General features: G+C 46.7%; 1 protein-coding gene across 2 annotated transcripts in view; it reads right to left on the reverse strand.

Annotated features, from left to right (window-relative positions):
* Positions 1-4,298: 4,298 nt before the first annotated feature.
* The window catches only part of LOC121271150 (collagen alpha-1(XI) chain-like), a 318,218-nt gene continuing 295,202 nt past the window's right edge, over positions 4,299-27,314 (reverse strand). For both annotated transcript variants that reach the window (XM_041176909.1, XM_041176910.1), the window contains 10 exons: positions 26,801-26,854; positions 25,539-25,646; positions 24,630-24,683; positions 24,340-24,375; positions 24,180-24,233; positions 19,267-19,516; positions 13,020-13,132; positions 10,300-10,368; positions 7,949-8,182; positions 4,299-4,622 (listed from right to left, as the gene is read on the reverse strand). In XM_041176909.1, the coding sequence (XP_041032843.1) occupies positions 4,476-4,622; positions 7,949-8,182; positions 10,300-10,368; positions 13,020-13,132; positions 19,267-19,516; positions 24,180-24,233; positions 24,340-24,375; positions 24,630-24,683; positions 25,539-25,646; positions 26,801-26,854 (1,119 nt within the window). In that variant the 3' untranslated portion in view covers positions 4,299-4,475. The remainder of the gene's footprint in view (positions 4,623-7,948; positions 8,183-10,299; positions 10,369-13,019; positions 13,133-19,266; positions 19,517-24,179; positions 24,234-24,339; positions 24,376-24,629; positions 24,684-25,538; positions 25,647-26,800; positions 26,855-27,314) is intronic.

Genomic DNA, 27,314 nt, shown 5'->3' on the forward strand with positions numbered 1-27,314 from the left:
AGCAGGGTGAGAATGCGGAACTCACTCCCATAGGGATTGGTTGAAACAAATAGTATAAATGGATTTGTGAGGGAGCATTTGAGGGAGAAGAGAATAAAGGTTACGGTGGTAGATTTAAATGAGGAAAGATGGGAGGAGGATCATGTGCAGTATAAACACTGGCATGGGCTGGTTAGGCCTGTTTCTGTGCCGTATATCTTATATAATTATCCCGGGGGGGGAATCTGAGGTCTACTGGCACAATGAAAACTCCAGTGGATACAGTCCAGCCATTTTACATCATATTTAACTCATCGCTTTTTAAAAACCAGAAGTTACAACAGGCCCTTTGGTGTCACTCATGGGATTTCTCATCACTTCCCTCCAACATGGCAAACTCTTGCTGGAATATGGTTCCAGAAGCCCTCACCCAAGTGGCCACCCTCCGTTTTGTGAGCCGAGATGGTGAATGCCAACAGGCCATTCAGCCCCAAGACTGTCCTACTCACCCAACGCCCATTCAGGTTGACTCATACCCGTGGAGATCACTGGATAACTATCAGGGATGGGCACCCTGGATAATTTTCCTCTCCATAGCTTGTAGCATGATGAGGCCAATTGGAAGACACCATTGGCACCTCAGGTGAACAATCAAATCCCGGATCAGTCTCGTCTCCTAAATCAGTAACTCATGAAGCAGTAAAGTTAATCCATGTGTCATCAAGGAAACTCTTTTATGGCAGTCATAACCAGTCAAGACCACCTACATGAAAAGGCTTCCAAACGCCCAATATTTTGGTAGCCTGAGGCTACTGACCCTTAATGTTAATGCGAATTTCTAGTCTCTGCTCAAGGTTTAATAGATCTAATCCAAATGTTTTCTTTTTTTAAAAAAAAATATTTATATACACAAAGGCATCTTAAACTGAAATAAATTATGCCAACACTTAATTCAAGAAGCATCTAAAAATAACACAACTCCATAAATTATTTTTTTGTAACAAAAAAAGTCAAGCAACACAGTTTAATACAGTTTTGGTATATTGAGATTAGCACCATTTAAAATTTGGTTTGAGAGGAATTGTATCTGTCACAGTAAGACTAGGAGGAATTGGGGAAAGGATCAATAAGAAATAGTCTGAACTGATCCGCTCTTCTCCAAAACTGAAACGGTCTGTAGCAATTTTGCAAAAATTGATCTACCCCATTTTATTTTTACCTCAATATATATTAAATTTGTATTCTTCTGATGAGAGACAAGGTGCTACGCCTATTGGAAAGGTAACATTTGCCCCTTTAAGAAGGCCATTGATGGATTGAACAACAATATTGTCACTTGTTCCGGATTATTAATAGGCTACACATTGACGATTTTTCGTTTTGTAGTTGTGCTTAGTAAGGTTTTGCTCTGGGGAATGGAAAGGTTTTCATTTCAGGCACCCAATATTAGCGCCCTATGCCATCATGTTAGACGTGGTAGGGTTAGAGGCAGAATTCCCTCGACTGGGATGCCCCCAAGCCTGAAGCAACCCTTGTTCCCCTCCAAAGGTCCACAGCTTCAACCTCCGAGGTTACCCAGGGTGCCAGTGTGATCTTCTCACTTTTCCCTATCAGTCACCCACTGATCTCCCTCAGGAGTGCCAACACTGTACAGGGTATAGGGCAATGTTGTGCCTATGAAAGTTGGGGCTGATGCTCTGTCAAACCGATGTTATGCAGGAGTTCTGTGCAATAGAGAGGACTCTTTATTCTGGGGTGTTACACCATTTGCACTTTCCTTCCAACCTCAGAATCAGGCAGCCCAGAAGGAGGCCTTTCAGCCCAACATGTCTGTGCTGGCTTTTTGAAGGAGCTATCCAATTAGTGCTGTGTGCACCATTTACACTCAATAGCTCTAGTAACTGGGTAGCAATCGCCCAAATTCATTTGCTATGGGTCCCTTGACGCCAGTGGATACCTAAGTGAAGCGGCCAATCTTCAATATGGGGAAATGGTGTGTGGTGGGGTTGATCTAAAGAGGAACTGGGCAATGATTGTCCAAACATGAGGCAGGCCACAAACAAGGAACAGCCAATGTATATTTTAAAAAAAAGGGCATTTTATTTGCTTATTTAAATTTAATAATTTTAATTTTTTGGCAGTCACTTTTCAACTGCTTTCCAATTGATTTAACTTGGAAGGCTTGTGGCTGTTTACTACTGTATGCACCTATGAAGACTACCGTTGACTGTGTCACACCGTGTTACATGGGAGCTCTGTACAAGAGAGAGACTCTTTGCCCTGGGATTTAGTACCATTTGCACTTTCCTCCCAATAGCATAGAATCAGACAGCACAGGAGGAGGCCATTCAGCCCATTGTGTCCGTGCCGGATCTCTGAGAGAGCTATCCAATTAATCCCACTCCCCCTTGCCCTTTTCACAGCCCAGCAAATTTTCTTCCCACCGTCAAGTGCTTATCTAAATCCCTTTGAAAAGTTACAACTGAATCTCCTTCCACTGTCGTTTAAGGCAGCGCATTCCAGCTCATCACAATTCACTGTGTGAAAAATTCTCCTCATCTTTCCTCTGGTTATTTTGTCACTAACTTTAAGCCGAGGTATTCTGCGTGAAGGGAAGACTCAAGGCACAAAGCATAGCCAAACGTGTTAGAATTCTGGATTGTCGAAAACCCTTCACCAATTAATCTAAAACACACCGAGTCATTAGCTTTTGCATTAAAGAACAGATTGTGGCTGATTGCTTAGAGTTGGAATCTTACAAAGAATTGCTCCATCTCCTGTTCAGTTTTGACCTTTGGTCACTGAACAAAGGTGGTCAACCTTTCCCTTGGGGAAAACCTGTGATTCATTTCTGCAAATCCAGCCAACAGAGAGTATTGCAAGGCAAGGCAAGGTGTGGTGTGGTGTGTCTCAAGGCAAAGAAAATGAAATATTCCAGAGAATGTTCCAATAGATGCCACATTTGTTGGATTTAGAAATATTGGAGGGTATCAAAACCAAAATTGTAGAATAAAAAACAGAAAATGCTAGCAAAACTCGGCAGGTCTCACAGCATCTGTGGAAGGAGAAACTGCGTTAACATTTCGAGTCCGTGTGACCCTTCTTCAGAGCAGGTGCATGCTTCTCAACTCTGTTTTTCTCTCTCCACAGAAGCTGTCAGGCCTGCTGAGTTTTTTTTTCCAGAGTTTTCTGTTTTTATTTCAGATTTCCAGCAGCTGCAGTACTTTGCTTTTAACCAAACGGTAGACTGCTGTTCCATTTGGTGATATAATAGCTTTCGTGGCATTGGTGGCAAAGACCAGCTGATGCAACTAGTTGGAATAAAATGGGGCAAAGCGTAGCCACAATGTTCCTGTGTGTTTCGGGGTCCCATTGTCAGGCTCAAATGGGGATGAGAAGCTCACACGATGTGGAAAACACTCACCTGTGACGTTCCTCCCGTTGGTCAATTAGTGGCCAGAGGGCTGCCTCACCACCCAAAGCTGGAAGGCCAATAGGTGGGAATGTCGGAAAAGTCCAGAAACGGTAGACCTGGATTGACTCAGGTCTTCCGGGCGTTGAATATTCCACCCCACTCTATCTTTAGAACAATTACCCTCTCCCCACTTCACATTAACTTATGAAGGGAGGGGGTGGGAGGGGGCTCAAGTGGAGTAGAAATGCCAGCATGGACCCATTCGGTCCAAGTGACTCCTGAGCTGTAGGCTCACTGTCACTATGAAAAAGGATGCCATCACTCTCACTGCAAACAGAATGGGCCCAAGAGCATCTAGCGTGCTAGAAATGTCCATGGCTCAGGCCTAAACCTTATGGGTGCAATACACTGCTACGTGCGACAGTGCTGCTAAATATTGTATTCTCGACCTTGAAAGGTTGAGGGGAGGGGGGGTAGTCAACTTTGTTGTGATCAAAACGTTAGTTTCAGGTATTTTTTCTAAGTGGCTGACAGTGGTTGGGGAGGGTGGTGGGGGGGAGGGGGGGGTCAATCGACCAGTTTTCCCAGTTTAAATAGCAAGGCAGCAGTGAGAGCCAATTGGTGTCAAGGGACGAGCTTTAAATTCCAACATAATCTCTTGGCTTTAACACTTCACTTGCAAATGTCCATGTGTTAAGAGATTAAAGAACCAGGGTCACACGTTGGACCTTACTGGAGAAAGGACACTTGTTAAAGGGAGGTGGTTTGGTGCACAAGGTCCTCTACAGAAACGAAGGGATACTGGTAGAAGACCCTCCAGCTATCTACCACCCGCGTGGAACGATCGTGGAAAGTGGGATGACCCAGAGACAACCACCACTGACTTGGCCTCTTCAAAAGGTCATAAGATTTTGGCCCCACAAGGGCAGGAATTATTTATTGTCATTAACACACAATAAAAAAAAAAACCCATCTGCAGCATGATTAATAGAGACAAAATGAAATACAAAAAAAAATGTGCATTTTGCATTAAAAAAAAGAGAGAGGATAGTTGGACAAGCAGTTCTGTTTTTTCTGAGGTTTAGCTGCTGAAACAGACAGGGCCAACCTCAAAGCCAAACTTCTGCTGGTGTTCACCAAAATCAGTCACGGCTATGTCTTTGATGGGCAGGTCAATAACCCGCGGCGAGTCAATCTCCAGCACTGTCCTATCGGAACCCTTCCTTAGCTGCAAGTGAAAACAGAGAGCAAAGTAAATGAGAGGGAATTCAAGTAAAACAAAAAAGATCCATTGGTCTAGCAACTCTCACACGTACTTTTCCCTCTCACCGAGACACTGCGTTTTCCTGCTGGGATCGTGCGGACTTGCATAATCCAAATTTGGACATGGGAGAGGGCGAGATGGGAGGAGGGCCTAATTTGCCCATTGCTGTCAAATGATCTCTTTTTAGACCTATACTTAATTTTATCCATCGTCTTTCTCGGAGCCAAACCTGCATCCCCTGAATTAGCAAGCTATTTCCTCTTGAATTTATTTTCCTTTGTTCTTTCATGGGATGGGGGCATCGCTGACAAGGCCAGCATCACATCCTTTAAAAAGTACCTGGATGAGCACTTGGCACGTCATAACATTCAAAGCTATGGGCCAAGTGCTGGTAAATGGGATTAGATAGGCCAGTTTTTCTCATGTGTCAGTGCAGACTGGATGGGCCGAAAGGCCTCTTCTGCACCGTGTGATTCTGTGATTTGTTGCCCATCCCTAACTGCCCTTATTCAGGGGGCATTTAAGAGTCAACCACGTTGCTGTGGGTCTGGAGTCACATGTAGGGCCAGACCAGGTAAGGAGGGCAGATTTCCTTCCCTAAAGACCATTAGTGAACCAGATGGGTTTTTAACAATGACAACAATGGTTGCATGGTCTAGCTTTCAGATCGAGATTTATTAATTAAATTTTAAATTCCACCAGCTGCCGTGGTAGGATTTGAACACATGTCCCCACAGCATTAGCCTACGTCTCCAGTGATATTACCACTAAGCCACCAACTCCCACAATGATCCAAACTAAGCCAGCACTGCTCACACCACCAGTTAACCCCATCGATTAAGTCTGAATTGACTCAGGTTTCGAATAATCCCTTCATTTCTCCTGATAGCTCCCTCTCCTCTGTCCCTAATCCTCTTGCCTTTAATATTTTTCAGTACCACAAATCTTTCATTCTTATTATACAGCATTCAGCTCTGAGTGCGAAAAAGGTCCAATCGTCAAGAGTGATAAATCCATAATCCCTCGTTTTTGACGTGCTGAGGTCATGAGGCTGAAGACTTTCCAGGGAAGTCAAAGAGCGGGATCTTCCTGAGTGTTTTGGGACCCCATTGTCAGGTTTACATCGCCGGGGGGGTGGGGGGGTTGTGGTGAGAAGTGCATACTGTGTGGAAAACAGTCACTCGCTGTGATTTCCTTCCAACTGGTCAATTAGTGGCCAGAGGGCAGTCTCGCTTTCCAATTAAGGAGAACGGGCAGGCACTCAAAACTGAACAGCCAACAGGAAGTCCTTTAACTTGAAAACAGCAGCAGGATATGTCCTCACAGGTCCCCAAAATGGAGGTGCCCTCTCTCCAACCTTTCCACAAATTTAAAATAAAACCCGGCCTTTGCAGCTAGGCCACTATCGTTAGGAGGAACCCCTCCACCGGGCAGTCTGTGGCCTAGCGTAGGCAAGCAAGGCTAAGCCTCCTGCTCTGCTGCCGAGAGACCAGCTCCAGACAGCTACAGCTGTACCGTCCCCCCCGCAATCACACCCCACCCCCATCCCCCATGGCCCGAGGGGATCTGGAGACCAACTGAAAAATCCCAATGGCTCAACTGCCTACTCAGAGAGGCCTAAAAATCCAGCTGCAGGTCTCTAAATGGTGAAGTTGATTAAAGCTCTCTCTAGCTAGGCTCCATGTGGCACTGGCTCATCTTGATTAAAAAGAACACTTTGGCTCTGGAGGAGATGAACAAAGGGTGCCTTTTATGTTTGTTTCCAATGACTGTAAATAAATTGGAATGGATCCATGATCACCTGACCTCCGGCAAATCCTGATAAATGGAAATCCTCCAGTAATACATAAAAGGTTATGCTCTTGTTCGAACTCATATCGAGACGTTCCCCATATCTATTACTCGAAAACTGATGTGGAATCTCCTTTACCTGAACTCCAATTATCAATTAGATAATCCAATTATCGCCTTCAAAACCTGCCAGAATTTTTACAAGATACCTCTTGTTGCCGAATTGTGCAGCTCACCAGCACCGCTCTCATCATATCTCCCACAAATGAACCTCATCGCCCAAAGAAAGCTCAATTCAATTTGTCATCCCGTTTTGTCTCCATTCCCTCGTCGAGCATTTTGCTGCACCATTGGGGCAGAACTTCCTGTTCGGCCTGCAAGAGCAGGCCCCAGCACCCCCACGCGTAAAGTGACACCCATGTCCCGAAGTCACCGTGCGTCATTCCGATCTTCCGTTCGGCGGGGTGTGCACTGTCGAGCTGTCAAAGCCCCGTTAAGGCCATTAATAAACCAACTGACCAATCAGACAGGGCTGCCCGTCCAACCTTAAGGGCCCAGGCGGGATGAGGTTTCATGAAGGGTTTATTAAATTAATAAATATATTTTTTAAACACTTCATAAACATGATGCTGTCACATGAGGGGACTTTCTTTATTTTAAACAACGCAACGGCACTTAATCTCCCTGAGGAAGCTCGTGCCTCAGGGTGACTGAAGTGGTTGTCGGAGCGCACGCGTAAAAGAGCGCAGGCCCCGACTCTCCCTCCTCCCCCCACCCACCCCTTGCCCGCACAGGTGGCGCTGAGCGCTACCGGGAGCGTGTCACGCTGGGCGGGCCTTAATTGGTCTGCCCGTGTAAGATGGCAGCAAGGAGCCCATTGCGGGCAGCGATCATCTCCGCGCCTGCTCCCGACCTGACAGGGAGAACATTCTCCCCCATGAGAGTGCGCGGCCACAGTTTGGGTCATTCACCAATTTCAATTCCCCCCCTCCCCCTCCCCCCATCTTCAATAAATGAGGTTCCACTAGAAAAGCAGAAAATGAAGGTCTTGCATTTCTGTGGCACCTTTCACAAGCTCAGGATGTGGCAAAGCACATTACAGCCAGTGGAAAATCTTTGGAAGTGCGGTTACCGTTATAACATGGGAAACACAGCAGTGCAACAAGATACCACACACAGTAACGTGGGAACGACCAGGTAAACTGTTTCAGTGATGTTAACCGAGGGGGTAAATATTAACCAGGACACCGGGGGGATCTCCCCTCCCGCAGTGACTTGTGACCCTTTTACCGTCCCAGAGGATAGACGAGCTGGGTTTGACATCTCACCTGAATCACAGTGCAGCACTCCCTCAAGTACTGCATTGGGAGGCCTGGCCTAAGAGGTTAAGAAGTGCCGCAAGGACACAATGTGCTGTTTAATGCTGAACATGGGCACTAGAGGCTCTTTATGCCCCACACATGCGCACTGCAACCCCAGTAAAAAGAATCACTCCTTACTTTGCAGCCATCATAGATGGCACTGATGTACGGTGTCTTGGTGTACGACAGCTCCTCATCGTTGGCTCCTAAGAAGCGCACGGCCTTCTTGTAGCTTCTTGTGGAAGAGTCATACCAGGCGATGGACTGCTGACAGTTGTAAACGAATCTCTGCCGGGCTGCGGCACTCAGAAGGCGCAGGAAGGTCATCTGAACCACATGGACAGGATTGCCATCGGAGTCAGTGTACATAAGCTGAGGGGGAAAGACCAGAGCGAACGCTGAGTTGTGTGGAATCAAAATGGCCGAAACAAGTGCCCCTACATCAGGTCAGGGCAGGTTTGGAATGGGATCATTCCATGCATAGCTAAGGGGAAAGCTAAATAAGTGTGTGTGTGGCAGGAAGGGATGGGAGGCTTTGCTTACGGGGGTGAGGGGTGGAGCGGTGAAATAAGATGGGAAGAGGCTTGATTGGAGCATGAACACCAGCATGGACCGGTTGGGCTGAATGGCCTGTTTCTGTGCTTTGAATTCAATGCAGTTCTTTGTCGTCATTAGCTGAATTGTTACATTAGTGATTGCTTCTGGAGATCAGTATAAGTGTATTGTCATCAGTAAAGAAATTCTCCATATTTTACTTAGCGCAAATCCAGTGGGTACATGGGCTTTTTCAACAGATCCATCTTAAATGACCATATGTTGCTTATCAAGGCTATTTAGTCCTATATTGTGGACTGTTCTTAACTGAAGAGCAGCTAATCATACAACTCACTAAATTATACATGGTTCTGAAGGGTAGTGGCCTCGATTCTTCTCCAAACCCATCCCAACCCCTAAGCGGGTTGCAATGTCCCGGGGATGCCTGGTACCTTTCTCACTCTCAAACGAGAGTCCGGCAGGGAGGGGGCAGAAAATCCCAATGACGATAGGGACCTCTTAAAGGGACAGACGCACCCCGAAGATGGCATCAGAGCAATGGAGGTACTTGTCCAACACGGAGATCTTCAGCTGGTAAAGGCTGGGCCCTGGCTTCGAGGAACAGGAATTCCTTAGAACGACACCGAATGTACAGCAAAGAAACAGGCTATTTGGCCCATCCACATAAGCCTCCTCCCACTCCTTCTCATCTCACTCCACCAGCATTCCTTCTATTCCTTTCTCTCTCATGTGCTTACCTAGCCTTTCCTTAAACCTGTCTACGTTATCCACCTCAACCATTCTGTGCGGTAGCGAGTTCCACATTCTCACCACTCTCTGGGTAAATAAGTTCCTCCTGTATTCCCAATTGGACTTATTAGTGACGGTCTTATATTTTGGCTTTGGGCTCATCCCTCCACCAATGGGAGGGTCGTCTCTAGGTCTGCCCTATCAAAGTCTTTCCTAAGCTTATAGGGCTCTATCAGGAGGTCGTTACAACAGCCTCTGCTTCTACAGGGAGGCTTCTCTGTCACCGATTCATTTGACCTATTGCCGTCTCCTGTATAGTGGCCTTGGCAAGAAGGTATGAGCGGGGAGGGGAATCGTCATTGGAGCAACCAGGCCATTTCCAGATTTGTCCGCATCCTTTGTCACAATCCTGAGAAGAATCCCAACTGATACAAACTCCATTATTTCTCAAACGAGTCCAAGCTGCTTAAGCTTTCACAAAAACGAGCTAGGCAAATCATTGGTCTGGAGTGAAGCTGAAGGGCTGGGGATTCAACAGAGCCAGAGATTACTGAGCATTTCATGAAAGGTAATGGTTCATGTGCTGGTGTGGTCCCTGAAACCAGCATCGGTGCAAATGAACTAGCCAGGCGCAAATATCAGAAAGAAAAACTGATTGAGTTTGTGTTTACATATTGTATGGCCACACGTGCTAAAGTTCTTTGCAGCCAATGAAGTACCTTTGTGGTTATTGTAACAAGGCAGCCAAATTGCGCAAAGCAAGCTCCAACGAGCCTGATAATAACCGATCCTCCGTTGGCTGAGGGATAAATATTTCCCTGATCTTCTTTGAAGAGTGCCACCGAATCCCTCCTGTCCACCTGAGGGGGCAGGCTGGGGTTCCGTTTTCGCATCTGATCCGAAAGACAGTGCGGCACTCCCTCAGCGCGGCACTGAGAGGGTCAGCCGAGATTTTTGTGCTCAAGTCGCTGGTGTGGGACTTGAACCCACAACCTTCTGGCTTTTCAACCCACAACCGTTGACACACTATGTTGTGGGCATAGTGGCAAGAGCACTGCACGCAGCAACACATATCAATCTGATCTTTCCGTGACACTGTTTGTGAATAAAAACCAGTTTGTACTCGAATTCTTTAATCCCCTGTTCCTTCAGCGTGCATGATATATTTTTAATTCCAGGTGCCGGTTTTGTCCGGGACATCGTACCTGCTTGCCTCGTTTGAATTTGCTGTACCAGGTTCCAGGTTTGTCCCTTTGCCAGGAAGAAACTTTAACCTGCAAAAGTAAGAAAGTAGGGTCATGATACCAGCCCTCAGACACAGCGTTATATCCAAACAGCATCACACCAGCCACAGCCCAGACTTACAGGATGTATCACTGAGGGACGCGCACAGACAATAACCACCGCTCTTTGCTATCACGGACCCCAACTCAGGAACAAATTACATTAAAAAGAAACGCACACACACAGACACACACACACACACACACACACACACACAGACACAGACACACACAGACACACACACACACACACAGACACACACACAGACACAGACAGACACACACACACAGACACAGACACACACACACACAGACACACACACACACAGACACACACACAGACACAGCCACACACACACACACACACACACAGACACAGCCACACACACACACAGACACACACACAGACACAGCCACACACACACAAACACACACAGACACAGACACAGCCACACACACACACACAGACACAGCCACAGCCACACACACACACACACAGACTCAGCCACACACACACACACACACACAGACACAGCCACACACACACACACAGACACAGCCACACACACACACACAGACACAGCCACACACACACACACACAGACACAGACACAGCCACACACACACACACACACACACAGCCACACACACACACACACAGACACAGACACAGCCACACACACACACACAGACACAGACACACACACACACACACACACAGACACAGCCACACACACACACACAGACACAGACACAGCCACACACACACACACACAGACACAGCCACACACACACACACAGACACAGCCACACACACACACACACACACAGACACAGCCACACACACACACAGACACAGCCACACACACACACACACACACAGACACAGCCACACACACACACACACAGACACAGCCACACACACACACACACACACACACAAACACAGACACAGACACACAAACAACGCTGGGCAGAATTTTAAGCTGGGCAGGCGGGCGCGGTGCCCAGCCCACTCGAGGGGAAACTGGGGCGCGTTGACGTGGGCCGAGCGTCCCGATGTCAATGCGCAGTCCCGCGATATTTCGTCTGGTGGGAGCGCGCCGGAGTTGGCTGCGCATCCGCCGACAATTAAAAGGCCGGTCGAGGCCATTGGAGGGTCCAATTGAGTAGAATTTTTTTCGCTGCCCATCCAACTTGATGGTGGGTGGACGGGTGGGTGAAAAGGCCAAGATGCCTTTGCGCTTTTCTTAGGAAACCTCGTCCAACAGGGAGGAGTCGGGGGTGGGGTGGGAATGAGGTTTCCTGAAGCAAATAAACATTTTTTTTGAATTTAAATGAATGAACATGTTCCTGCTCATGTGACAGAGTCACGTTTTGTTACGCTCTTTCTTTCTTTATGTACTGTTTCGAAATGCTTCATCTCCCTGAGGCAGCTCTGTGCCTCCGGGAAATTATGAAGCGTGGGCTCACCCTCCTCCCCCCAACAACCACCACCACCCCGCCCCCCCACCCCCACCACCCCCACCCACGTGCTCGCCAAGCCTGCCCGACAAGGGTGAGATTCTGCCCATTTACGTTGACGCCGCTAAAGTTGACAGGAGGGAACAGAAGGTGCTTGAGAAAGGGACACTTTGGGGCTTTCGGTTAAAAGCAAAATACTGCGGATGCTGGAAATCTGAAATCAAGACGGAAAATGCTGGAAGTACTCAGCGGGCCCTGGCAGCGTGTGTGGAGAGACAGAAACAGAGTTAACGTCTCGAGTCCGTGCCGAGCTCTGAAGAAGGGTCACACGGACTCGAAACGTTGACTCTGTTTCTCTCTCTCTCCGCACAGATGCTGACAGACCTGCCGAGCTTTTTCCCAGCGTTTTCTGCTTTCGTTTCACATTGGAACGTTTGCTGCTCGAAGCTGGCACTCGAGCACTCCGAGGGCAGGGATGGGGGTGGCGAGGCGGAGGAAGACCCTACCCCCTGCTTCCTGTATTCTGTACCCTAATGCAAATCCTCAGGGACACTCCTACTCCTACTCCTATTGTGGGAACCCATTCAGTTTCCATGTGAGGTGTCCCCATTGTATTCGTGGAAAAGTGCACTTGACTGAAGCTGATGGTTGTCTTTAAAGTTATGAAGGGGATTTTAATAGGGTATAGGGAATGAATCCACTCTAGGAGAAACAAAACTCAGGGTCAGGAATAAAGCTGCCAATAAATCCCATGGGGAAATGCAAGGGAAGCTTACCCAGAGAGCGGTGAGAAGGTGGAACCTGCTACCGCTTGTGATGTGAACAGCATAGATATGTTGAAGGGGTCGCTTGGATAAACACATGAGGGAGGGAGGAATAAAGGGATATGTTGTTAGGGTGAGGTGAATGGGTGAGAAGAGGCTCTTGTGCAGCATAAACACTGATAAGAGACCAATTGGGCCTGTTTCTGTGCTGTCAATTTTAAGAGGGCCAACTGAACAGTAGTTGCAAACACTATGAGGGAGGAGGGAAAGGAGAGGGCTGACTCGCATTAGCTAGCCGAGTGAGCGAATAATGAGAGCCTGCAAACACTGCAGCTCATATTAAATTGTGCGCAGTGCTCCATTAAAAGATCCATTCTGATATTGCTGTACCATGTAATGCCCTTGCTAACTTACTCCTTCAGTTTTCTTGTCAGGGAAGATACAGGTTTCTCCGCCAGCAGTGAAGTTACAGAAAACCTTGAAAGAATCCTTGGCACAACCTTGATTGGGGTCGATCCAATAATTACCTGGGGAGAACAATGGGCTTCTTTTAATACCTCCGCTGCATAATGGTAAATAGAACAAATGGCACATTTTTAAATGGCATGCAGGAGCAGAGACCTCCGAGGGGTCACGTACGCAAATCTTGGGGATCAGACAAATTGAGAAAACTTATTTTAAAAAAAAACCAAACACGCGGGCTCCTTAGCTTTATAAATAAAAAGCAAGCGCACAAAAACCAAGGATGTTACTGTAAATCTTTATAAATCGCCAACCAGAGTGTTGCATCCAGTTCTGGGCACCGCACTTTAGGAAGGATGTCAAGGAGAGGAGATTTACTGGAACAGTACCAGGGATGAGAGACTTCAGTTAATGTGGAGAGATTGGAGAAGCTGAGATTGTTCTCCTTAGAGCATCAAATGTGAAGGGATTTTAAACTGAGATGTTCAAAATTACAAGGGGTTCTGATAGAGTAAGTTCCTCCTCTGGCTGGAGGGACAGTGAAGAGAGGACATAGAAGGAAGAAGATTGGCAAAAAAACCAGGGGGTGAAGGTGAGGAGAACTTTTAATTTTTTTAAAAACACAGCAATTATGTTGTTCCAATCAGGCGCTGCCTGAAAAAGGCAACAAAAGCAGATTTAAGAGTAAGATTCAAAAGGGAATAAGATATATACTCGAAGGGGAAACATTTGCAAAGCTGTGGGGAAAGGTCTATGCTCCAGGACAAACCCCTAGCCAAGCTGTTCCAGTACAGCTACAACACTCCATCTACCCAGCTACGTGGAAAGTGTTCTGAAGAAGTCACACTGGACTCCATTTTTCTCTCCACAGGTGCTGAGTTTTTCCAGCACTGTTTGCTTTTATGATAATGTAGAAAATTGCCCAGGTATATCCTGTCCACAAAAAGCAAGGCATATCCAACCCAGCCAGTTACCATCCCATCAGCCTACTCTCGATCGTCAGCAATTTGTTGAAAGGTGTTGTCGATAGCATTAACAAGCAGCACTTACTCACCTGCTCACCAAGGCTCAGCTTCGGTTCTGCTAGGGCCACTCAGCTCCTGACCTCATTACAGCCTTGGTCCAAACATGAGCAAGACAGCTGAACTCGAGGTGAGGTGAGAGTGACTGCCCTTGACATCAAAGCAGCATTTGACCGAGTGTGGCATCAAGGAGCCCCAGCAAAACTGGAGTCAATGGGAAATGGAGGGGAAAGTCTCCACTGGTTGGAGTCATACCGAGCACAAAGGAAGATGGTTGTGGTTGTTGGAGGTCAGTCATCTCAGTCCCAGGATGTCACTGCAGGAGTTCCTCAGGGTAGTGTCCTCGGCCCAACCATCTTCAGCTGCTTCATCAATGACCGAAAGTCAGAAGTGGAGATGTTGGCTTATGACAGTGCTTAGTGTCATTTGTAACTCCTCAGATACTGAAGCAGTCCGTGCTCATGTGAAGCAAGACCTGGACAAGGTTCAAGCTTGGGCTGATAAGCAGCAAGTAATATTTGCGCCACACAAGTGTCAGGCAATGACCATCTCCAACAAGAGAGAAACTAATCATCCCCCCATGACATTCAATGGCATTACCATCACTGAATCCCCCACTATCAACATCTTGGGGGTTACCATTGAGCAGAAACTGAACTGGACTGGCCACATAAATATTGTGGCTACAAGAGCAGGACAGAGGCTTGGAATCCTGTGGAGAGTAACTTACCTCCTTACTCCCCAAAGCCTGTCCACCATCTACAAGGCACAAGTCAGGAGTATGATGGAATATTCTCCACTTGTCTGAATGAGGGCAGCTCCAACAACACTCAAGAAGCTCGACACCATCCAGGACAAAGCAGCCCCGCTTGATTGGCACCACATCCACAAACATTCACTCCCTCCACCGCCGACGCACAGTAGCAGCAGTGTGTACCAACTACTGGATACATTGCAGCAACTCACCAAGACTCCTTCAACAGCACCTTCCAAACCTATGACCTCTACTACCTAGAAGAACAAGTGCAGCAGATGCATGGGAGCACCACAACTTGAAAGTCTCCTCCAAGCCACACACCACTCTGACTAGAAACTTTACTGCTATTCCTTCACTGTTGCTGAGTCAAAAACGTTCCTAACAACACAGTGGGTGTAGCCATACTAAATAGTGCAATTCAAGAAGGCAGCTCACCAATACTCAAAATTAGGGGTGGGCAATAAAGGCTGGTTTTGCCAGTGTCACTCACACCCCATGAAAAATTAATTTTAAAAAAAGAACAAAGGAGAGGGATGAATTGAATAGCTCTTTCCAAGAACCAGCACAGGGCCCAACTGCTCTCCTTTGTGCAGTATTATTCTTTTCTATGATCCCACGTAATTAGGAAAGCTAATAGAATGTTATAATTTATTGTGAGGGGAAGTGAATACAAAAATAGGGAGGTTGTACTTTAGTTGTGTACAGGACATTGGTGAGACCACATCTGGAGTACTATGTACAGTATTGGTCACCTTATTTAAGGAAGGATGTAAATGCATTGGAGTTCAGAGAAGGTTTACCAGACTAATGCCTGGAATGGATGGGTTGTCTTATGAGGAAAGGTTGGACAGATAGACTTGTATCCGCTGGAGTTTAGAAGAGTAAGAGGCGCCTTGATTGAAACATATAAGATCCTGAGGGGTCTTGACAGGGTGGATGTGGGGAAGATGTTTCTTCTTGTGGGAGAATCTAGAACTAGGGGGTCACTGTTTAAAAATAAATGGTTAAAACAGAGATGAGGTGAAATTTTTTCACTCAGAGGGTGGAGAGTCTTTGGAACTCTCTTCCTGAAAAGGTGGTGGAAGCAAAGTCTTTGAATATTTTTAAGGCAGAGGCAGATAGATTCTTGGTAAGCAAGGGGGTGATAGGTTATTGGGGGAGTAGGCAGGATGCAGAGTTGAGGTTACTATCAGGTCACAGCCATGATCTTATTAAATGGTGGAGCAAGATTGAGGGGCCGAAGATCACCACCCTCTGAGTGAAGAAATTCCTCCCCATCTCAGTCCTAAACAGCCTATCCCTTACTCTGAGACTGTGTCCCTGGTTCTAGACATCCCTCCCAACCCAGGGCAAACATCCTTCCTGAACCTACCCTGTCGAGCCCTGTGTGTGTTCATTCTTCTAAACACCAAAGAATAAAGACCCAGTCTATTCAATCTTTCCTCATAGGGCAGCATCAGTGATGTAAGATCACATGATATCAGAGCATGGAGAGAGACAGTTCTAAGTAGAGCATCGTGTAGAGCCCACCTTATAAATAGCGTAACACTGAATAAAAGATAGAGTTTGTTAACAGTGTCGCTTCCAGCCTTATCAATAAGTCCAGGACCACGGCTACTACATTTTAAAAAATTAATTTGTGGCCAGCATTTATTGCCCATTCCTAATTGCCCTCGAGAAGGGGCAGATAAATCAGCCTTCTTTGTGATTTCAAATCATGAGTTCTGTCCTTTCAAATTCTTTTCTTTATCTTTTGATTGCTCCATCTGACCTTCCCCATAGAGGGGCCTACAGGATGTACTGCAGCTCGGAGGGGATGTGTGAATTCTACACCGTGGGCTGCATTTTATGGGTCACCCACTGGCGAGAAAGCAGGTGGGTGGATCAGTAAACTGGGGCGCCGCGTCATTGGTGCCATGTCCGCTGCCAGCCCACCCACCCCTGCACCTTGTTTTCATGACCAGCGGGGAGAGGTGTTGAGTGAGCCGCATGCCCATGGCTCAACTGAAGCCTTTAAGTGGGCAGTTAACGCCCAATTAAGGACCTCATCCTGCTGCCGCTCTGATTTAATGGGCAGCGGGAGAGGCTGGCGCTAAACGGGCAGCCTGGAACTTCTAAACCCGTGGGCTGCTGGCCAGGTAAAGTGGGGGTGCCTCTTGCCGGGGTCCCACTGCTAATCAGATGCCTCTCCCCATATCCACCATCCCCCCCCGCCCCATCCAACGTGCCCCCCAGACCCTTGCCAGGGCCCGTCAGTCTTGCCCCAGCGAGGTCCCAGACATACCTGAATGTCCAGGTCCACTGCTGAAGGCCAGCTCCTTGACCTACCTGCATCATCAGCGGTGGGCAGAGCTGATGGATTCCGACCAACCTCACTAAGAGGCGGCAGACTCGTCTCCAACAGTTACACAGAGGACGTGGGGAGCCCCGCCCTCACTGTACATGAAACCCAGGGAGAAGCTACGCATGAAATGTGAAGGCCTGGAAGCACTCTCCTCTTCTGTGAGGGAGATCACCGGAAGGGCAAAAAAGCTAAAGGAAAGTTACACCCTCCACAACAACAGCAACTTGCATTTATATGGTGCCTTCAGCAAGGTGAAACATCCCAAGGAGTCCCAACTAAAGATGAGCCTTTGTAGCTGGTGTATGGCTACATTGTAAAGGCTCCTGATTCTCAGTGTCCAGTTAGAATAGTCTAGGTAGGACTGGGAACATGTTACACTTCATTCCGCTGTTAACTTGGGGTTCGAGCTGTGAAGGGATACCCTTTGAGAGGTGCAAGGATTAACAACAACGCTGTAACTACAGCGCACAAGAGTTACGACAGCACAAAACATTAGGTGGTCTAGAATCCCTTCCTGTAGCATTACTATGAGAGAATGATACAGCACAGGTGGGGGGGGGGCACTTAGCACAGTATGTCCATGGTCCATGCCAACTCTTCAAAAGAGCTATCCAATTAGTCCCACCACTCCCTGCTCTTTCCTCACAGCCCTGCAAATGTTTCCCTTCAAGTATTTATCCAATTCCCTTTTAAATATTACAATGTGTTTATCAGGTTGCTGGGGGGTGATTAATAAATTCACAGGATAGGGTGCAGAGGAAAAAGACTCTTTGATCTCAACCTTGTATTACAACTCCATTAAACAAACTGGCAAGTGAGAGCTTTAGAAAAACATTTTAACAAAAGGATGGTGCCACTGACGCTGCTGCACAAAGTATCGGACTCGTACTCAAGTCCGGATCTCGGACTTGAACCCACAACTGCTTGACCCAGAGGCACAAGTGTTCCCAAGTAACCCTGGCAACCCACTCGCAACATCCTTTGAGGTAGGTGAACAGTTTTTTCTGGTTTCTTGTAAGGTCAAGTAAGGAAGGATATGCAGTTCCACATTTTCAATCAATACATCCAATGCGTCAGTCGGGCAGACTAACAAGCAGATAGCTTGGAAACATGTACAATGGGGAAAAAAAAGACACATCCTATTTACCATCACAGCAATGGTTCCAGGCATGAGGGAAGTTACATCAATGGGCAAGATAGTGGCATCGTGGCACTGTCACTGGACTAGTGATCCAGAGGTCCAGGCTAGTGCTCTGGGGTCATGGGTCCAAAGGCGGCTGTTGGAACTTAAATTCAATTAACAGAGCTGGAATATAAAGCTACTCTCAGTACCGGTGACCGTGAAACTATCACCAGTTGTCATAGAGACCCATCTGGTGCATTACTGTCCTTCAGGGAAGGGAATCTGCCATTCTTAGCTGGTCTGGCCTACACATGAATCCAGGCCACAGCAGCGTAGTTGACTGTGAAATGGCCCAGCAAGCCACTCAATTCAAGAGGCAGTTAGGGATGGGCGACAATCGCTGGCCTTGCCAGCGACACCCACATCCCATGAAAGGGAAAGAATGAATAGAAGCTGAGGGTGTTCAACTCAGTCTCCTTCCATGCTGTAATATTCTAGATTTTTATGTTTTAAGCTTTTGTGGTTTGAGGAGGCTTTAATAATGGATCCATTCTTTTTTTTTTTAAAGAATTCATGAATGGTTTGTAGGCTCACTGATCATTTAGTTGGTTCATTCACCGCATGGCCTGATTTGCAGCAAGTTAGCTGCATGTCAATTGCGTTGATGTCATGTGGACCTGCCAACACTCACGTCCTTAGCTCAGCTCAGTGAGAACGATCAGTCGGGTGGGATATCAGAGGCTGGCGGGTGTCCACGTGACTCTAACTCATTGTCAGCCAAGCCCCTTCAGGAAAGGGAACAGAGAAGGCACGAAGCAGGAGTGAGGGGTGGGGTGGGGGGGCAAACGCATCGGGGATGCAGGTTTGCTGGTGGGAACCCTCTTTGTTGTCATGCAATACACGGAGCAGGCTTCAGGAGGGAGCGTGCTACTAAAGGAGTTTTCTAACTTTACCATCTTTGAAGTGTGGGTGACAGAGCTGAAGTTCCTTGCAGGTACGCCCCGGGTTGTCCTGTGTCCCCACTGGACGTCTCATCTGCTCCACCTCATCTTTCAGTGAAGTCAGGGCCCCGAAGATCTCCTCCATTCCTTCAGCGTAGTCAAAGGGATTCCCGCCGGCATCGTCGGACTGTTCAGCCTCAGCGTACCTCCTCGTCTTCATCCTGTACATTGGTAGTGGCTGTATAACCTCAACTGGTGGGCCCTGGTCAGGACAGGGACACGTGACAGGTGAAATTCAACGCAGAGACGTGTGAAGTCGGACATTTGTTAGGAAGATGAGGAGAGGCAATATAAAATAAAGGATATAATTCTAACAGGGGTGCAGGAGCAGAAGGACCTGGATGCGCAAATAATGAAGGGTGGCAGGACTGATAAAGCAGTTAAGGAAGCATATACCATACCCTCGGCTTTATTAATAGGGACAGAGGGTACAAAAGCAAGGAAGTTACGATGAACCTGTCTAAAACACTGGTTCGGCCTCAGCTGAACTATTGTATCCAGTTCTGGACACTGTGCTTTAGGAAGGGTGTGGAGGCATTGGAGGGGATGCTGAAATGATTCACGAGAATGATTCCAGGGATTCGGGACTTCAGGTACGTTGATAGATTGGAGAAGCCAGGTCTGTTCTCCTTGGGGACTAGAAGGGGTTTGAGAGAGGTGATCAAAATCGGAAGGGGTCTGGACGGAGTGGACTGTTGGCCTTGGCGGAAGTGTCGAGAACCAGAAGACACTGTTAGAAGGTAATTGGCAACGAGCCACGAACATGTGGACATACAAAATTGGAGTAGAAGTAGGCTATTCAGCCCCTCGAGCCTGCTCCACCATTCAATAAGATCATGGCTGATCTGTTTGTGTTTCAATTCCCACATTCCTATCTACCCCGATAACCTTTGATTCCCTTGCCTAACAAGAATCTATCTACCTCCGCCTTAAAAATATTCGGTGACCCCGTCTCCACCACCTTCTGAGGCAGAGAATTCCAAAGTCGCACAACCCTCGGAGAGAAAAAAATTCTCCTCATCTCTGTCCTAAAAGGGTGAGCCTAATTTTAAATCAGTGACCCTTAGTTCTGGACTCACCCACAAGAGGAAACATCCTTTCCATGTCCACCTTGTCAAGGCCGTTCAGGATCTTATATACGTCAATCAAGTCACCCCTCACTCTTCTAAACTCCAGTGGAAACAAACCCAGTCTGTCCAACCTTTCCTCATAAAACAACCCACTCATTCCAAGCATCAATCTGGTAAACCTCCTCTGAACCGCCTCCAACACATTTACATTCTTCCTTAAATAAGGAGACCAAAACTGCATACAGCATTCGAGATGCAGTATCACCAATGCCCTTTTTAACTGAAGCATAACATCCTTACTTTTATGTTCAATCCCTCTCGTAATGAAGGTTAGCATTCCATTAGCCTTACTAATTACTTACTGTACCTGCATACTAACTTTTTTGTAACTCATGTACTAGTACACCTAGATCCCTCTGCACCTTGGAATTCTCCAGTCGTTCCCTGTTTAAGTAATATGCTGCTTTTTTGTTCTTCCTGCCAAAGTGAACAACTTCACATATTCCCACATCATACTCCACCTGCTAGATTTTAGCCCACTCACTCAACCTATCTAAATCTGTCTGCAAATTCCATATGTCCTCTTCATGACATTCTTTCCTACCTATCTGAAAATTTAGCTACCATGCCTTTGCTCACAGAGTTATAGAGATCTACAGCACAGAAAAAGGCCCTTCAGCCCATCGAGTCTGTGCCAGTCAAACAAGTACCTAACTATTCCAATCCCATTTTCCAGCACTGGGCCCATAGCCTTGTATGCCCTGGCATCGCAAGTGCACATCCAAATACTTCTTAAATGTTATGAGGGTTTCTGTCTCTACCACTCTTTCAGGCAGTGAGTTCCAGATTCCCACCACCCTCTGGGTAAAAAAATTCTTCCTCCCACCCCCTCTAAACCTCCTGCCCCTCACCTTAAATCTATGCCCCCTGGTTATTGATCCTTCCACTAAGGGGAAGAACTCCTTCCTATGCCCCTATCTATGCCCCTCATAATTTTATACATCTCAACCATGTCCCCCCTCAATCTCCTCTGCTCCAAGGAAAAAAATCCAGTCTATCCAATCTCTCCTCATAACTTAAACTCTCTGGCCCAGGCAACATCCTGGTAAATCTCCTCTGCACTCCCTCTAGTGCAATCACATCCTTCCTAGAATGCGGATTCCAGAGCTCCCCTTATCTAAGTCACTGATGGAAATTGCGAAAGTTTGAGGCCCCAGCACAGACCCCTGCGGGACACCACCACTAATCACATCCTGCTAATCCAAAAACAATCCATTTATGCCTACTCTCTGCTTTCTGCCAGCCAGCCAATCTTCTATCCAGGCTAATATGTTACCCCCTACACCATGAACTTTTATTTTCTGAAATAACCTTTGATGTGGCACCTTATCAATTGCATCTGGAAATCCAAGTACAGCACATCTACTGGCTCCCCTTTATCCACCGCACATGTTGCTCCTTCAAAGAAGTCCAATAAAATTGGTTAAACACGATTTCCCTTTCACAAAACCATGCTGACTCTTCCTGATTACCTTGTGTTTTTCTAAGTCCCCAACTATAACCTCTTTAATGATCGACTCTAACACCTCCCCCACGACAGACATGAAGCTAACCAACCTATAGTTTCCTGTTTTCTGCCTCCCTCCCCTCTTGAATAGAAGGGTTATATTTGCTACTTTCTAGCCTAATGAAATATTTCCACAATCTAGGGAGCTTTGGAAAATTAACACCAATGCATCTACTACCTCATTAGCCAACTTTTTTAAGGCCCTAGGATGAAGTCCATCGGGACCCAGAGACTTGTCAGCCTGCAGCTCCATCAATTTTCTCAGTACCATTTCCCTAGTGATTGTAATTTCAACAAGTCTCTCTCTCCCTCCCTCCTCCGGATTTACAGACATTACCGGAATGCTTTTTGTATCCTCTATAGTGAAGACAGAAGCAAAATACTTGTTCATTTCGTCCACCATTTCCTTATTATCTACTATTAACTCCCCATTCTCACTCTCTAGAGAACCAACACTCACTTTACTTTTTTCATTTTTAAATATCTGTAGAAACTCTTGCTAACCGTTTTCATATTTCTAGCTAGCTTCCTCTCATACTCTAATTTCTTTCTCCTCATTAACCTTTTAGTCATTCTCTGCTATTTTTTAGATTCTGACCAATGATCTGTCCTGCCACTCATCTTTGTGCAGTTCCATGCTTTTTCCTTAAGTTTGATGCTTTCCCTAATTTATTTCGTTAACCACAGGCAACATGAGAGAAAAAAAAATGCTTTCATGGAGCAGGTTCAGTTGAGGCATTCAAGAGAGAATTGGATGTTATCTGAACAGGGAGAATGTTCAGGGCTATGGGGAGAAGATGGGGGATTGGGACGAGGTACGTTGCTTTTGCAGAGGCCAGCTCAGATGGGCTGAATGGACTCCTTCTGTGCTCTATCCATTTTTTTGATTCTAGGAGCTCATTTGTATCAGGTTGGTGTATGGACAAACAGAACAGGCCAAACCCATTTCATTGAGTGACCACATGGATCGTTTACCCCCCACCCCCCACCGTCTCAGGCCCCAGAAATAACCCACAGTAAAGCTAGGGGAAGCTCCAGGAACAGGTTCCGAGAAAGCGGCCAAGAGCCTCCACACCGATGAAGGGAAAAAAAAACTGTGACCGGATTCACAACGGAACACGGTTAACATCACAGTTTGAAAACAGGAAAACGAAATCAAAACACCATTGGGGGTGGGGAGGGTCTGAAAGAAAATCAGAAAATGGCTGCAGTCAGGCAGCATCTGCAGAGAGAGAAACAGGAGTTAACAGTTCAAGTCTTGCCTCCACCTATCACTGGGCCCCTATCCAGCTCTGCCTGCCCCCCCACACCCCCCACCCCCTCAAACCAGCTTATATTTCACCACATCTCTACATTTCTTTGGTTCTGTTGAAGAGTCATACGGACTCGAAACGTTAACTGTGTTCCTCTCCGCAGATGCCGTCAGACCTGCTGAGTTTTTCCAGCTGTTTTTGCTTTTGTTTCAGGTCAATGATGTTCGGATGAAATGTCATCGGCCCGAAACTTTCCCAGAATTCAAACAAGCCTGGCAGTAGGTTAGCTAGCTGGACACTCGGGTACAGAATTGCAGATAGTGTATGTTAACCCTCGGAAAAGATAACGTTATGAGACAATAAACAACAGGAAGAGATCATTGAAGATACATTTCCCAATAGCAGCAGCACGTTACAGCTCACTCAGGGAGTCAGAGCTGCTGTCGCAACATACACTTTTACACACATGTTGTAGTCCGCAACTATGAGTAGTGATGGTTGAGGCTCCAACATCCTTTCCATCACATGGCTAACTGGGAATCTCTCCTGGTTCTTACTGTTGGCCATAGGCATATGTTGGAAGGATTACCAGGCTGATAATCAACCTGTTTGGCCACATTATGAACACACCTTCCTGGGGTGGGACTTGAACCCAGAGTTTCTGGTCAGAGGCTGGGACACTACCCTCCCTGCCACAAGACCTCCTCTTCCAAATAGTAGTGAGAATCATTTTGACCCTTCATTAAGTGACAAAGAAATTCTTCAACGATTAACGAAAAGTAAATGGCTCCAGTATCTCCTCACATCCAACTGGACAAAAGTACCCAGTATTCCAACCATAAAGGTCTAACTGGCCACGAGTGAGCAGTTTGAGTGGTGAGCGAAGTTTCATACACTCGAACCCGGAGAAAGCCCAGTGACTTCCCACCCCTCCCCCATCAACAGGAAATGAAAAAACAAAGAATGAAAGCTTACAGGTGGACCTGGAGGACCAGGAGGCCCCTCATCGCCTTTGAAGCCAATTGGTCCCTGCAAGAGAGAGACCACACACGATATTCAGTTCAAGGACCATGAATGACTTTGTTTAATTAGTCTTCACGAGGGATGAAGTTGTGCAATCATTGAAGCTACTTACGTCAGAACCCTTGGAACCTTTCGGACCCTGTTGACCCTAAAACAAAAAGAAAGAGGCAGGGTGGGGGGGAAGGAAACATGACAGATTTTAGTCAACAATTAATCAGGAACTTCCAGATTCTAGAGCAGTCTGTGCAGAGTTGCAGGCACCATCGAGACAGCTGCTTGGTCCTTTGTTTCTGACCCGAATTCCAACGGGAATGTAGGAAGCCAGCAAATTATGCAACAGAAAGTCCAAAAAACTGAATTGGAGTCATCTCCACTGTAAGGAAGAAAAGACTATCTACTTACTGGTAAACCAGGAGATCCAGGCGGGCCTAAGGGACCACCCAAACCCGGAACACCCTAAAATGGGAAGAAAGTAAAAGGTCGTTAAGTTCTGAATCATATCTCACGCTGAAATACTAGTATCCGCGGGAATGGTGTAGGACAGCATGGATAAATTGAGAGCTGACGGTGAAACAGGTAGACATTTTGGAAAGCTATTGTACATCATATTACTTGTGGAAGAGTTGGAACTGCTCAGCTCCCTCATTCTCTTGAGCTGCGTAGTGGATGCTCTGTGTGAATGGAACATGTTGTGACAACATCCTTAGAGACCCCAGAGCTTTCTCCCTAAGCATATAACACATGCCAGGGGCGGGGAGATGGTAGCATAGTGGTAATGTCACTGGACTAGTAATCCAGAGGCCCAAACTCTGGGAATATCAGTTCAAATCCCACCACAGCAGCTGGTGGAATTTAAAGCCAATTAATAAAACTGGAATCCAAAGCTAGTCTCAGTAATAGTGGCCACATAGGAAAGGAAATCTGTCACCCTTACCAGGTCCGGCCTACATGTGACTCCAGACCCACAGCCATGTGGTTGACTCTTAACTGCTCTCCAAAATGGCTTGGCAAGCCACTGAAGGGGCAATTAGGGATGGGCAACAAATGCTGGCCTTGCCAGTGACACCCATATCCCACGAAAGAATAAAGGGGAAAAAAAGGCCCCAAAAATGAGGCGAGGAAAACTGGTATCCAAATGTGACCTAAATACCTCAATCAGAGTGACATCTGATTAATGCTTCGTTTACAGTTAACCTCTCCAGAGGCAAGATACCACAGACTGTGAACATCACTGGCTTCCCAAACCCCACAATCTAAGCGAGGTTTTGCTGCCAAACACACATTAGGTCAGAATCAACCCCTGTGACTCACAATATCCCCCTTGGGACCCTGTGTTCCTTGGATTCCCGGAAGACCTCGATCTCCCTTCTCGCCAATTTCGCCAGGAGGTCCAATCAAGCCGATCAAACCAACATGCCCCTAGAAAAAAGAACGGGAAACAACAACGGGAGAATAATAACACTGCCATTGCCCTTTGACCAGTCATCCAAAACACTTGGAGCTCAATAGGTTTCCCGGCGGAGTCAAGTGATCCCATTCAAATCAGAAGGATGCACAGAAGGGCTGATCGTCTAATCTAGCCCGGAGGAGTACAGCTTTGAATTTGGTTTACTCTGAGCGACAGGGGTTTGGAATTCTATCCTGGGCCATGTCGCACAAAGGGCAGCAGTTGCAGTCACACCAAAGCTGTAAAGGGAGAAGGCAGAGTCTCCTTTGAGCAATCACCAATAATGGAAAGAGTTTCATGCGTTAGTTTAATGCTCTGACATTTTTGGGGTTGCTAAGTGCATGTACTGTAATTATACCAGTTGTACCCAGCACTGGGTATTGACCAGTTCATGTTCAATATTACCTGGATTAGGGCCTGGCTCTCCCTCTCACTGATGTTTATTGCTCTACGCAAGGCAAGGTCACCTGGGAACATGTAAAACATAACCAGGATACAGGAGGACAGTGATTGGATTCACTGTGCAAACTCTGGCTCTCATGTTTATTATCCCAGCAGCGAACAGGTAAAGACACACATTCGTTCATAGCAGGTGTGAGGTCTCTTCATCAAAGGGCTGCTGTCACCAAACTCAAAGGTTCAGTCTTGCCCCAGAGTAAAAAGCCCAGATAAAAATAGCACTTAGATAAATAGAAGCAAGGCACATAGATAGTTTTCTGCCAAGTTGCTAACTTATCTCAAGTTATTTCAGTTACTTTTCAAATCCTTTAGTATTAAATCAGTGAATTAAAGTGAGTTGTGTGTGGTGCGTGTGTGGTGCATGTGTGTGTGTATACATTTGCTTGTGTTTCCCCATGCACGTCTGTGTGTGTGTGTGTGTGTGTGTTCATTTTCCCATGCATGTCTATGTCTGCATGTGTGTGCATGCCTGCGTGTCTGTGCTTGTGTGTCTGCATGTGTGCGTGTATCATATCACCACCATTGATAATTCAATTGAGTTGGGAGTAAATGGGAATTTGATTCTAGATACTAGTGGGTTTACAGAAAGTGATTAGAACAAAATTGTCATCAGAGTCAAGTACCCATCATTAGCACATCATTTCTTCAACAGATCTGAATTACCTACCTTGTCACCTTTTAACCCTTGAACACCCTTAAGACCAGGCATACCAGGAGGGCCCTATACAATAGCAGAAAACAGATGGTTAAATACATTCAAGGCAAGTAGGTGTGCCACACACAGATGTTGACAGCCTCCTGCCCTCCCCTCAGACTGCCATCTCCTAATCCCAGTAGTTGGTCACATGGTGCTCTGTCTTTCTTTGGACAGTGAGACTGAGAGGGGTTGGGCTTCATTTTGATTCTAAAGGTCCGATATGGAACCTATAAACCCTTCTACAATGGCTACGAATGGTGGCTTAACTTGCCCTAGTTAGCCTCTGCCTCTCCCACTAGCCACCGATAACATCTGCAAATCATTCTGAGGGAGGGAGGGAGGGAGATTGAGGAAGGGTCAGCTGTTATATGGACACCCATCATCATATTTAAGAATCTCCACATGAAGATCCCCAAAATTCCACACGGGCAGAGTTTCCGTTTGCCCAACACAGAATGTGCACTCTCATTTTAATGGCTCCTGT

Source organism: Carcharodon carcharias, chromosome 30 (genome assembly GCF_017639515.1).
Source record: "Carcharodon carcharias isolate sCarCar2 chromosome 30, sCarCar2.pri, whole genome shotgun sequence".
Taxonomy (NCBI): domain Eukaryota; kingdom Metazoa; phylum Chordata; class Chondrichthyes; order Lamniformes; family Lamnidae; genus Carcharodon; species Carcharodon carcharias.